General features: G+C 38.8%; 1 protein-coding gene across 1 annotated transcript; it reads right to left on the minus strand.

The window, feature by feature from the left end:
• Positions 1-382: 382 nt before the first annotated feature.
• LOC122050628 lies at positions 383-14,324 on the minus strand. The gene is made up of 4 exons (XM_042611519.1): positions 14,172-14,324; positions 2,866-2,928; positions 1,392-2,674; positions 383-1,286 (listed from the first exon to the last, which is right to left on the minus strand). Exons 1-4 carry the CDS (start codon positions 14,322-14,324, stop codon positions 383-385), a joined length of 2,403 nt encoding a protein of 800 aa, XP_042467453.1.
• Positions 14,325-14,862: the final 538 nt, after the last annotated feature.

The raw sequence follows: 14,862 nt of genomic DNA on the forward strand, positions 1-14,862 counted from the left end.
AATATGTTCTCCTATAAAAGGAGCACAATATTAAACTAGCAATGTATTGTAAATATTTTTTTACTTACTCAATAAATGGTTGTACAACATCAGTGTTCATTAAGACATAACAATGACATTGTGTCCATGTAACTCTATCAAGAGTTATGTTCACTCCTTTTCTTGTGGCACGTCCTTCATCATTACTGCCATCAAAATTTCTTTTGGGTCGATTAGATTTGGTTTCCACATCATCTAGATACCTTGTGCAAAAATTCATGCACTCTTCCATTAAATAGCCTTTAGCAATAGAAGCTTCAGGATGAGCATGATTTCACACATATTTTTTCAGAGTACATAGATATCTAGAAACATTAAAGAGATATCAGTTGGTTTCAATTAATCAAAATGTTAAATATTCACACAAATATAATCCATTCATAAAGGAAACAAAAACTAGCCTTTCTATGGGGTACATCCATCGAAATTGTACAGCTCCAGCAAGTAATGCTTCTTCAGCCAAGTGTATAGGTAAGTGCTCCATTATGTCAAAAAAAGATGGAGAAAATATTCTCTCAAGATGACATAGGATAACAGTAATTCTATCTTGAATGTGTTCCAAATCATTTATGTGATTAACTTTTGAGCAAAGTTGCCTAAAAAAATTAGTTAACTCTATAAGAACTTTAACTATATCTTTAGGCAATGCTTTGCGAATAGCTAATGGCAGCAACAGTTGCATAAGAATATGATGATCATGAGACTTCAAACCCCATATATTTCGCTCTTCCAAGTGTACACATTTTGATATATTTGATGCAATGCCGTTTGGAAGTTTGATATTTTTCAAAACTTTACAACAAACTAATTTTTCATCCTTGGACATTGTAAATTTTGCAGGAAGAATACGCTCTTTACCAGAGGCCATTAGAGTAGGATGCAATGCTTTCCTTAATCCCATTTCTTTCAAATCACGACGAGCATTCAGATGATCCTTTGATTTTCCTACTATGCCAAGTATTGTAGAAAGTACATTTTCCATGAAATTTCTCTCTGTATGCATCACATCAATATTATGTGGTACTAAATTATCCATCCAATAAGGCAACTCAAAAAAAATACTTTTTTTCTTCCAATTGGTCTCACTTGGTAAATGAAACTCCCCATTGTGTCTTTTGTTAATGTCTTCTTTCTTATAATCCGTTAAAACTTCTCTCACTTCTTCATACATTTCATACCCTGAAAGCCTTCTTGGCTTGTTTCCATATTCTCGTGTTCCATCAAAGGATGCTCTCAGCTTTCGAAATCTGTGATTAGGAGGTAAAAAAATTCTATGACCAAAATAGAAAAATTTCTTACTATGTTTCAACCATAGTGATCCAGTTGTGCTACCACAACAGGGACAAGCATACCTCCCTTTTGTACTCCACCCAGATAAATTTCCATAAGCCGGAAAATTACTGATTGTCCATAATAAAGCTGCACGAAGATTAAACATTTGCTTACTTGAAGCATCATAAGTATATATACCATCATTCCATAGTTCTACTAATTCTTCAATGAGTGGCTGTAAGTATACATCTATTCTGTTTCCAGGTGCTTTAGGCCCATCAACAAGCAGAGATAATATGAGATTTGATTGTTTCATGCATAGCCATGGGGGTAAATTGTATGGAATAAGCACAACAGGCCACGTACTATGAGATATGTTCATTGTTCTAAAAGGACTGAATCCATCCGCAGCTAATCCAAGTCTAATATTACGACAATCATTAGCAAAAGATGAATATTTGTTATCAAAAGACTTCCAAGCCTGAGAATCAGCAAGGTGTCTCAGGACACCATCATCAGTTCTTTCGTTTTCATGCCATTTCATTAATGAAGCAATCTCAGATGACAAGAAAAGTTTTTGCAATCTTGGCTTTAATGGAAAATACCTTATTTGCTTTGCAGCAATTTGCTTACCCCCAGGCTTGTATCGAGGTGATTCACATACTTCACATTCTTTAAGTTTACTATCTTCACCACGAAATATCATATAGTCATTTGGGCAAACATCCCAAGTGTGGTATGTGAAGCCAAGATCTTCAATTATTTTTCTGGCTTCATAAAAGGATGAAGGTAACTTTGCATGAAGAAAGGCTTTTACCAACAATTGAAGTAAAAGAGTGAAGGAATTATCAAGCCAACTACCTAGAACTTTTAGTTGTAGGAGATGAACAATGAATGCCAATTTTGTGAAATTCTTACAACCTTCATACAATTCACACTCAGCTTCTTGCAATAATTTCATATATCTCCTGATTTTGTCATCCATCCCAACTAAATCATCTTCTAATCCAAAATCATGGCTATTGTTGGCACCAAAAACATCTTGAACCATTCTAAACATATTATCATCTGTATTCATATCACTTGCACCTCCAGAAGACAAGGTTGTTTGTTGAGAACTGTAAGTTTCCCCATGGTAAACCCAAACTCTATATTTGTTATAAAAGCCTCTAACAATAATATGCATCCTAGCATCTAACTTAGAGACAAAATAACGATTCTTGCAATCACAACATGGACAATAAATTCTGCTATCTTCAGTCTTGTCTTTGTAAGCTAACTCTAAAAATTCATCAACTTTTCTTCTATATTCTTCTGAATTCCTATTCTTTGAATGAATCCAACTTTTTTCCATATCGCCGATCTTCATCGAGGAACAATTTAATGATATAAATAATCATTTATAAAAAAAACTAGTTTGTCAGATTTATACATTTATGACAATTGAATCATTATATGACTGAATAAAAGTTACTTCTTGGATCACAACTAAATATTTACTACACAAATAGCACTTACAAGTACAATTAAATTTAACTAATGAAAGAACAGTACCTTTTCTAGAAGTTCTCTCCAATGTGATAAAGCTCTAACTTCAGAACTGTCAGTATTCAATTCCTACAAATGAAATTGTAAAAAATTAAAAGTGCATCTTGACATCAAAGGATTGACCACCCATCTTCAATTGCAATGCAAAAAATCATCACTAGATCTATTTCTTTTCCAACTTCTTGTGTCTGTGAAGTTTTTCCTATAGTAGAACAACACAAGCTTTCCATTCCTAAGAGAAATACTAAAACTACTATTTACTTTCAACTATTGCATGCTAACATTTGGGGTCCATATCAGGTAGATTCACTTAATGGTTTTCATTATCTCTTAAAAGTATGCTTGCTTTGTTTGGTATATAGTTAGTAGTAATCTTAAAATTGTTGAGTTCTCAAAATTAATCATATTGACCTTTTATCGAACATCTTAATTGTAATAGGATGGAGAACTAAATTTCTTTTCTCTCCCTCATATCCAGACAAACTACTAAAATCAAATCAAAAGCAATAAGAGATATACCATGTAAATTGATTTACTCAGGGATAGATCCAGGAATCAGAGTTAGGAGAGGCTTGACATGTGTTCACAATTTTAAATCTAGAGTGCAAGAGACAAAAATGAGTGCAACAAACAAAAATTCAAGTGGATAATAAGACATAATAATAATTTCAATTTAGCTTTTATTTTTCTTTCGGTAGCATGTCCATTTTTCGTCGAGTACAATTAAAAAATTGATAGCATCTGGTAACAAATTTAAAGGGTCTTCAGTTCATTTGAAAAACAGTTGAAGATAAATATACTTCTTGTAAATTCTAGAAATTATGAGAAGTATGTTAAAAAAAATGCACATTGTAGTTCTTCTTGTCGATGACTTGAAAACATGAGGTATAGCTAATAGCTTCATAATATTTCTTCTAATCAACACTTCACGATATCAACGCTTATAAATTGTGCCAACTTTCCTACATTTTTCTCATACAACTGATATAAAAACTAAACAGATACAATTGTAAAATAATTACAAGTAGAAAAGAGGATAGAAATAGATTAAAAAAGCACACACATGAAAACATCCGATGTTATTACTTATTACCAAACCAGTTAACTAAATTGACATCAAACAATCTATCTTGAATTAGCAACAATTTGAAAAAAAAAATAAAATTGTAAGTTGTATTGAAATAATTTGAATGACTTGATTAAATAAAAATAATAGCAGTTGGCAAAAGAAAGTTATTGCAAAGATTTTTTATTTCAAAACTTGTCTTCATCATAAAAATAATAGCTAGGAAAATAATACAGCCGCAAGATCAGTCTCCAACTCATTCTTCGATTCCATATCTCCTATTCTATGTGGTATGCACTGTTAATAAAGGTGAGTATCCTGCTAGGCTGTTATTTTTTATAGGACTAGTGTGGGCAGCTGCCCACACTAGGTTTGGGTAAGCTCAGCCCATGTCTACTGCCAACTCCTGTCGTGCGATGCTTTGGCCGCGGCAATGGCCGCGCTGTGATCTTGGAAGAGCAGGAGTCTCCCATGGCCATGTGCACAGCAGGAGTCGCGACCAAAGCATCGTGCGGCATAACAGCAGGGCAGGAGCAGGGGGTCGACGAGCGACAGCAACCGCGCGACGCCGGCGGATGCGGTAAGAGAGGCAATCTCAATAGGTTGTACGGAGAGAAGAGTGTACGGAGAGAAGAGAAAAACTAAAGAAGTGCCTGAGATTTGCCGTGGAGATCGCCGTTGCCTCCGTCGCCCTCTTTGCTCGCCGAGTTCTGTTTTGTCGCACGAAAGAAACAAAACAAAACCTAACCCCTTTAAACCCCTTTACCTATATTAATGTAGATAAATAACATAGATATATAATGTAAATTTAATGTAAATTTAATATGTCTATCAAACCTTAAAATAAACCTAACACCTTTAATGTAAATTTAATAACGTAGATATATAATGTAATTAACGTAGACAAAACAAACCTAACCTCTTTAATATAAATTTAATATTAAAATAAAAAACTTAAAACCTTTAACTATATCAACGTAGATATTTAATAAACTTATTATTTATTTTAGTATATATCCTAGGCATATCAAAAGATAGTATATTATTAAATATTTAATATATTTTTTTCATAATTTTAAAATTATCATCAATCTAAACACAAATTATAAATTAAAAAATTTTATTACGTTAAATTTAAAGTTGATGTATTTTTCTATGTTATATATATATATATATTCGATCGGTGTCGTGACCGTTTCGTGAAAAGATATTGGAACTGGAACGGTAGAGTCTGTAACGATTATCGTGATCGTTTTGACGAACCATATTCAAGATAATTTGAGACAAATACTTTTTTACTGTCTTATTTGAATGTCTTATATAATTATATTTTTAACCGTCTTTATTATGTGTCTTATTTAGTTGAATTTGAGATAAAATCTTAAATACTGTCTTAAAATTAATGTCTCCATGTAAAATTTTGAGACGTCTATTATTACTGTCTTAATTACTTAGTATTTGAGACGAATTTTGTGACTGTCTTAAAATATTTGTCTCAAAAGCCTAGTTTTCTAGTAGTGAAATATCTTTTCACTCAAAAGGAACTCAATCTCCGACAGAGGAGATGGATGGAGTTCCTGAAGGGTTATGATTATACCATTAGCTACTACCGAGGGAGAGCTAATGTGATTGTCGATACGCTTAACCGGAAGTCCAGACGGACTTTAGCTTACCACCGAGTTTTAATCACAGACCTGATTCAGGGTTTCTCTGAGTTGGCCCTTGAGGAGTAGGGATAGACAAAGCAGGATATCCTTATTACCAAGGTTGTTCGGTCGTCAATCAGGATGAGGATCCGAGAGGCCCAAGCCGGGGATCAGCGCTTACAGTCCATTGGCAGCTAGATTACTTCCGAGCAGCAAACCAAGTTCACCCGAGATGATGAATGTATTATTTATTTCTGAGGCAGATTATGCGTACCTCAATCTCACCCGGTCTTGGAGGAGCTACTTCAGGAGGTACATCGCTCTCGACTTACGATCCACCCAGGAGCAACTCGCATGTATCGAGATTTGAAGTGTTCCTATTGGTGGAACGACACGAAGAAAGATATCGCGGAGTTTGTAGTTATATGTCTTGTCTGCTAGCAGGTGAAGGCTGAGCACCAGAGACCTACCGGATTACTTCATAGGATTCCGATTCCAAAGTGGAAATGTGAGGACATCACTATGGATTTTATGGTGGGATTGCCTAGGACATGATAAGGCTATGACGTGATTTGGGTAATCGTTGACTGATTAACCAAATCCGTACACTTCTTAGCAATTCGGAAGATCGGTTCTGGATCAATTGGCAGAGCTATATTGACGAGAGATCATCAGATTGGATAGTGTTCCTTTGAGCATTATATCGGATAGAGATCCACGATTCACGTCCTGATTCTAGCAGAGTCTGCAGCAGACCTTGGGCACACAACTCCGTTTCAGTACGACATTCCATCTGTAGATGGATGGACAATCAGAGCAAACCATCCAGACATTAGAGGACTTGTTGAGGTCTTACGTTATAGATTTCGGAGGCAGCTGGGAGGACCACCTGCCATTAGTAGAGTTCGCCTACAACAACTATCATTCGACTATTAAATGGCACCGTTTGAAGCATTGTATGGTAGACCTTGTCGGACACCCACCCTCTGGGAGGAGGTTGGGGAGGCCTAGCTGCTAAGACTGCAGAGAGCTCAGCAGGAGGCAGAGTTGATCCGCACTATCAGACGGAGGATGTCAGAGGTACAGGATCACCAGAAGAGTTATGCTGATCAGAGACGGAGACCACTAGAGTTCTCTACTGCGATCATGTATTTCTGAGCATCCCACCCACGAAAGGAGTGAAGAGATTTAACCACTGAGGTAAACTAGCTCCACAATACATTGGGTTTTTCTAGATCTTGGAGAGGATTGGAGTGGTAGCTTACCGTTTGGCGCTACCACCGTCTCTAGTAGGCATTTATCATGTATTTTGTGTGTCTATGTTGGGGAGATATGTACCCGATATAACACATGTTCTGTCAGATATATCAGTTCCTACTTAGCCTGACGTTACCTATGAGGAGGTTTTGATATAGATTCTGGACCACAAAGAGCGTCAGTTGCAGAACAAGACTATTCGGCTGGTTAAAATCCGATGACAGTATCATTCTGACGAAGAGACTACTTGGGCTCGAGGATACGATTCGAGTTTGATACCCCCATCTATTTACTTGAGGTATGTGGATTAATTTCCATTCAGCATTTATGCTGCTTGTATGCTGTTATTACTGGTTGATGGTAAATAACGAAATTTGGGGACCAAAGTTTTATTAGTGGAGGAGAATGTAAAATATGGTAACAAAATAAAAATTAAATAATAAGGTTTAATAGGCAAATAATCTTAACAAAATTTTTAGAAATTTTTAAATTTTTTTTGAGATTTAATCGGAGCTCGTATGACGTATGTTAAGGGGATAAATTATTAGGCCAGGGGAAAGCCTGTTTAGGCTACCTGATTTAAACGAGGAAATATTTTATTTCCTTAAATATTTTTTCTTTTCCTTTTTCTTATTTCTCCCGTGCTCTATTCTTCTTCCCACACCGAAAACCTTCTTCTTCTCCTCATATCAACACCGCCTCCGATCTCCTCTTCTCTATCGAGCCACATCGCATGCCCTAGCCTCACCCAACGCCGCCCTTTCTTCTCTTCTTCTCCTCCTTTGCAACGCATCGTCTCTGCCCAACATCGTCACCGCAAACCTCTTCCTCGATCATCACCGACCCTCTCCTCGCGGACATCAAAAGCTCGTCGGAAAGGAAATTGAGTCATCTTTGTTTCCTACTCGCTGACTTGTGCCGCCCGTGCCCTACTGACGTCGCTGCCATCTCTCGACCTAAGTAGCGCCACCGTCCTTATACCCTTGCAACGGCCAACTTCTCCATGTCCTAGCGTCGACAGCTGGATATCTTCCACCTCTGGCCGCTACAAGAGCTAGCCAGCAAGTGCCAAGCTTCCTCTCACATTTTTTAGGCGGGTACTTCTGACTTATCTCTTTGATATAGTCATTTTAGATATACATAATAGTATATAGCTAGTAGAAATGATTAAGTTTGCATTTACTTTAGTATGTCACTATTTGGTTCTTGTAGTATGCCTATATTCGTATCTGTTATACATTCATGCTTATATCATCTTGATTGATGTCATGTGTACTCTTGTTCTTAGAAATAGTGACATACATTGACCTACTGTGTAGTAGACTTGTTATTTGTCATATCTGATTTGTGTACTTAGATTTATGATTCCTAGATCATTGTATGATTTATTTCCTTTGTGGTGCATTTTATATGGAGATGTATACTGTCAGTGTCTACATGTTTAGTGTCATGCACCATCTTGCATGATTGCATGCTGTGCGATTGTCGGCTCCATTGTTTTGAGCATATCGCCAATTACATGATATGCACACACAACTTCTCATGGGTTAGTGGTATATCAGATAGAGTGTGTGTAGTTTGCTCTGTCAAGCTCCGCTGGTCCGCTCATGGGTAGTATTGACTGCAGCGTGGTAGGGGACAGGGATCCCTCCTCTAGACTATCTCAGGGAGATGAGAGCATTGAGCTCCCCCACTCTATTTAGGGTAGGAGGATAGGTGTACTCCGACAGCATCCTGCCCACTCGGTTACTCAGGAGCAGTGATAGTAGAGTGCACAGTTGTTATAGCCCTACCCACTCGGTCTCACCATTACATGTGAGATGGCTGACTGCGTCAGAGGTGACACATGTCATTTTTACATCATATGCATGGATTACATTTATTGTTTATGCTTGCTGCATTATGTATGTTGCATTTTGGTAGTTGCATATGATTGAGATGCATATAGGTGACATTTTGTATCTGGTCTGACGATCCTGATTTCCGGATAGGAAGTTCCGGTGAGTACAGTTTCTTCAGCCCTTTTTTGTCTGCATTTCCTACTTTTGTTCAGGAAACTGTATCACATAATTATTACTGTTAGTTATAACTTATTATGCATGTCTATTCGGTATCCGCTGAGTTGTTGAACTCACACCGTTGGTATATTTTTATTTCATATATCAGGTAGAGGTATGTGGAGTCTTTTGGAGTATCCTTTCTACCAGTTTCCACGTCACATCAGAAGACTGTTACCGTTTTCATTTGTGTTTTATTTGTTTTATGTATTAAGTGTACTTAGCATTGTATATTCCAATTTTGTTCTGGAGTGTTGTTAGGTGGTATTTTATATTGTTTGTTATGTTGTGCAAGCCTAGCCAGCTAGTAGTCTTATTTTTTGTTTGTAATGGTTTTCTATCATTTTTTGCTGTGTTTTTGGTTTTAGTACAGCCAAGTGGGTTGTATATATATATATATAATTGCGTGGTTGTGATATTTTGATCCAGCCGAGTGGACTGAGTATATACTGCGTGGTTGTCTATATTTTCCAGCCGTATGTGGCTGATGTATACTTGTGGTTATATATATGATTTAGATTGGTACGTGTACAAAGGAGATGCTACCGGATTTTTCTCTGGCTAGGACTCCTCTGGGGCGTGACAGAGATGATCGTAGTAGTTGTTGTTCTTCAACTCTTGGTTGAAGGCCTTTATATAGGTTCATTCTGGGTGCCTGGAACCCTCGAGCGCCTGGACCATGTGGCTCAGCCAATCTATGCGCTCCACATCAATTTTTGGATGAATCTTTGGTCCGGATGCTTGGACCGACTATGGGCACCCGGATTGCCCGAGTGCCCGTGGCACCCACTTGGGCGTGACTGCTCCAGGTGCCTGGGGTCCTTTTCGGGTGCCCGGATCTCTTTCGGGCACTCAGACTCCTTCTCTTTAGTAGTTTCCTCCCTACAAGAAAAGGTTAGTCAAGACAATAGAAAAATATTTATCCTGCATAGTAAAGTTAGCATAATATAATAAAATATGAGTAATAATTAGATATGGTCTCCCCTAGACTAGGATCTAGTCAAGGTCTCAGCTTAGGTTTCCTAAATGGAGCTAAGTTGAACAAACATTTATAGTTCCCTCAACGGGGAACACGTTCTCATTGGATCTCTCCTCTAGTTTCTTATCTTCACTTATTAAATACAGTCTTTTGACTTGCCTTTGACCCACCAGGTCTTCTCGTCAGTTGTCAAGTCGTAGACTCAACTGAATTTTTGCCGGTTATCAGGTCCCATGGACCTAATCGGACTTTTCGCTAGATTTGGGCCCTACGGACCTATCTGGTCTTCGCACTAGCTATCGGGTCTCGCAAATCTAGCTGGATTTTAGCTTGGTGTCAGGTCCTTCAGATCAGTCAACTGATGCACACTTGATAGAAAGGTTAGACAAACATCGCATCTAACTTTAACCTATTTGTCATACATTAAAACTAGATTATTAGTGCAATATGCACCAACACTCATTTTTGTAGTGGCCATTTTTATTGCACCCATAGCACGCTACCTCATATTTTAGTGTGTTTGAGGTGTTCTGTGCTTTCTTTTGATTTCTCTTGGTGAACCCCTTTTTAGTAAACATCTTTCATACTATTTTTATCATTTCCTCTTTATTGTTTGAATATGAGTCTGACTCTCTCTCGGATTCTTATTTCGGTCTGGACTTGGACTTAACCTCCTTGCTTTTGTTTTGACTTGCATACAAAGTTATACCCTTCTCGGTCTGACTAGAGTTAGTCTACTCATGTAAATTCTAACTCGCAAAACAAATCATCTAATTTAATAATGGAAAGATCATTCAAAACTTTATAGGCATCTACTATAGATGCACATATTGCATTTTGAGGGAAAGAGTTTAGAGCGTACCTTATTACATTTTGATTTTTGAGTTGGTGGCTAATGAGGTAGCCCATTGATGATGTCTTTGATTCTTGCATGTAGTTGAGTCGCGGTTTCTCCATGCAATATTTTAATATGGAATAACTGATTTAAAAGTAGATCCTGTTTAGTTACCTTTGAGTCGTCAGTTCCTTTGTACAATTTGACTAGTTGGTCTCACAATTCTTTGGAGTTGTTGAATGGACCAACTCGGTTAAGCTCCTCCTTGGTTAGGTTGCATTGGAGTGTGTTCATCGCCTTGTAGTTGACTTGAGCCTTCCTTTTCATTTCAGGATTCTACTTTTCGAGCTCTACTGGTTCTCTGTGTTCGGTTGGTGGTGAATATTCCTTTATGATTGTGAACCACATATCGATGTCAAATTTGAGGAAGCACCCCATCCTCCATTTCCAGTAACTGAAGTATTCTCCGTTGAATAGTGGAGGATAGACCATGTTATATCCTTCTTGGTGAGACATTGACATTCTTACAATAAGAGATAAACTAAAAATTAAAATTTTTAATACTTTATCTTGGGATTAGTAGTGTTAGATAGAAGAAATAATGCTATATAAAAAGAAAAGAAAACTATTTTGAAAAATGGAAAAGATTTTAAAAGGCTCGAAAAAACGTTAAGCTATTTCAGAGCAAACCTCGGTCTGATATCAATTGTTGGATCATATTATATGAGAGAGAGGGCAGGGGGAGGGGGTGAATCTCATTCGATTAAAATATTTTCAAAGTTAATAAAAATAAAGTAGAGTTTGTAGCAGGATAAAAAAGAGACATATTTTCTTTTTACTTGGTTCGTAGTCCCATGACCACTACTCAAATTCTTGATAGTTTTTATTAGGTAATCCACTAATAATTGAAGCGTATTGAATGAGGAGGATAGTAATTAGAATGTAATCTCTGTACAAATAAAATGCAAGCTATATAAAAAGTGTACCGACAAAGGAAGAATAGAGATGAAGCTTTTGTTGTCGGTGAGCCTTCCGACGTTGTAGTAGTAGGAACTTGTACAAAACTTGAATGAGCACAGTAGAAGATTGAATGATGGAATCAATGTTGTTTTAGCTTGAATCCCGAGGTCTTTATATAGACACCGTTTGGTCGACTGAACCTTTCGGTCGATTGAACCAAGCATTCATCTACTAAACCTCAGCACCTTTCCTTCTTTGCTCAGATCTGATCCGTCCGATCCTATAAATCATGCGGTTGGATCAACTGATCATAATGATCCATCAACTGAACCTAAATTTGCCTTTTCTACGTTGATTTAATCTGATCATTATTGTTACTAAAATTGGATTAGTTGACTGATATAAGGTTTTTGTTGATTGATAACACTGTGTTTCCAAGTTTAGAGAACTTGCTTGTGTTTATGCCACCTTGGTCGGATTGGTAGATTGAACCGCCTATTTAGTTGACCAAACTCTCGATCAACTTAAGCTTTATTCAATTTACAAAACAAAGTTAGTACAATAATAATATAATAATAGTAATATAAAATAGAGTTAGATAGATATAAATATACATGAGTAGTATGCCAGTTAAGATTATCTTGATTTCAACTTAGAAATCTCTTGGTTTCTTTAGTTGGATCATGCCTAAGGTTTATCCTTATCAAGGCACGACCTCACTACACTCTCTCCAAGAGCTTATCTCAACTCACTTGCCAAATATCGATCCTCCAGACCTACTTGAACTTTAACTACTCAGCATCGAATCAACTTACTAGGGCTTCCACTTGATTTGATATCGGATCCTCCTGACCTATTGAATCCACCTGTCAGATGTCTGGTCCATCTGAACTTCTTGCCTCATTTCTACAATCCGCTGAAACTTTTTTTTATCAAGTATCAGGTCCAGAAAACCTACTAGGACTTTCCAAATTGAGCATCCTGCACACTTGATCAATTTATCAGATAACAAGTATATTTAACTTAAAATTTTGACAATATTAAAACATAAGTTTGATTATAGTACTCTATGTACCAATTGATGTAATAAGATAATTGTTAATATAGAAGATGATAAATTATTTTCATTGAGAACTTTAAGTATATAATATATATATTTTTTTTTTTTGCAAAAGAATAGAATGATTAATAGAATGTTTTCCATGAGATACAAATAAAATGGTTGTAATGAAAGAGGACATTGCTTATACTTTGTAATCGATCAAATGATACTTCTAAAGTTTAAAGAAAGTTTTTTATACAATGACAGTTAGACATACTTTATTATATGAAATTAGACGTCGAATTATAAATTGAGTATATGAGATAGAAAATAAGAGCCACAGAGATAGAGATTGAAGGTATTAATGTACGTGTGAAGACATAAGAGGATGATGCACATAATAAAAAAATTGATAATTGTATAAAAAGCCCAAATAATGTTTTAGATGGAAGAAGAGATAAATAAAAAAAAACTTAATTAATAATGATAAAATAAGATAAATATAATGTAGGGCTCTGATCCTGTCCGAGCACTGAGTCGATGGACACTGGGGACGTTGCACTCTCCTCGGTCTGCGATTGGTGATGTGGATCTCCGGCGAACCTGCATAGAAGCCGAGCTAGGAGGGGTTTCCCGGCGACGACCCTCCGACGCTCAAGTCAGACAGTGAAGAAGAAGAAGAGAAAGTAACGCTACTGTGGCTACAGTGATGAGAATTGCATACATCCGTCGAAGTCTGGGGGCCCTTATATAGGACCCCGGGGAGGCGCGGACATGCTTCTCAATGCGTTCACGCTTCCCCAAACATACCTCAATAGGGTTGTGTCAGAAAAGTATGTCTGATACCATTCCGCAATCGTCCAAGCATATCCTTGATATGACGGTGGAAACTTCCACCGTATGATACTCTATCCGCTCTGGCCACCGACCATGCTGTTTGTCGGCGGCAGGCGCCTCGAGGATGATGTTACCAGCTATCCCTTTTGTCCCTTTGCGCCTCTTGCCTATTCCCGGGCCGAGCGGACCGGTCGCTCGGCGCTCATGGCCTCCGGGAATGCGCATACCTCGGACCGGGCGGGGAAGCCCTGCTCATGTGCTCGGATGGGATTGCGCCTTATTGTCCTGTGGCTCGGCCGAGCGGCCTGCCCGCTCGGACTAGAGAATCTTTTACCTTGAGCATCGGAAACCCGACCCCTGGTTGGGCTGTCTTTCGTCCGGCTAGGGAGACCCCTGGCCGGATGTTCAGTCGGCCGGATGCTCGGTCGGCCTGCCATTCCGCGCGGCACGACCTCTATCCACTCGACCCGACCTTGGGCTAACCCTCTTGACCATTGCCCTCCACGTGTCGTTGACTTCCCGCCAACGAGGGTCCCCCGTTCTTACCACTGGATCACATGTCTCCCCCTCAAGTCTAGTCGAAGGAGGCGCTAAGTCCGACTGACTAGACTATGAGTGTGGCCAAGCGACAACCATCCTTCCACTCCCGAAAGTGTACCTCCACTCGGCCACTATGGGGTCGAATAACGCCGGTCGGCTAATTGTCGAGGGTTGCCCGACTGGCCTGCCGATGGCCTGTGGTGATGTCCGCGAGATCTTCTCGAAATGTGTGCAAATCTCCGCCATTATGGTTGAGCACGCGGGTTCTGCCTCGTGATGGGGCTCATTAAATGCCCTCCTCTAACCGAGTGCCACGTGGCGTTGTTGACATCATCACACGACCGCTGCCTTTCGCCCCATGTGGCGTTCATCGGTTTGAAATGGGCGGTGAGATGCGGGCCTCGGGTTATGTGACCTATATCCGACGGCTCGGGCGGATCGAGCCCATCCTTATAAATCTCTCATCGCCTTCTCCCCTCGCACTTTCGTCGTCGCGTGCTCAGAAGCCCCTTCTTGTGCTCCTTGCTCCGGTGAACTAGTCCCTCGGTATTCCGGCGACCTCTCACCCTCTTCTTTCGATCCTCGTCTTCCTCTGTAAGGTTCTTTGCCTTTCTTTCTTCGGTTCTGTGTTTCCTTTGCGTTCTTTGCTGCGTTCTTGCCTTTTAGTCACTGTTCCGTTCATCTCCCTCGAACTCTTGTGTTTTCTCCCAATTTCTGCCTCCTCCACTATTCCGGCGATGGCTAGCTCTTCCCAGCCCGCGGACCTCGCTCTCGGCCCATGGTA

Source organism: Zingiber officinale, chromosome 3A, assembly GCF_018446385.1.
Source record: "Zingiber officinale cultivar Zhangliang chromosome 3A, Zo_v1.1, whole genome shotgun sequence".
Classification (NCBI taxonomy): Eukaryota; Viridiplantae; Streptophyta; class Magnoliopsida; order Zingiberales; family Zingiberaceae; genus Zingiber; species Zingiber officinale.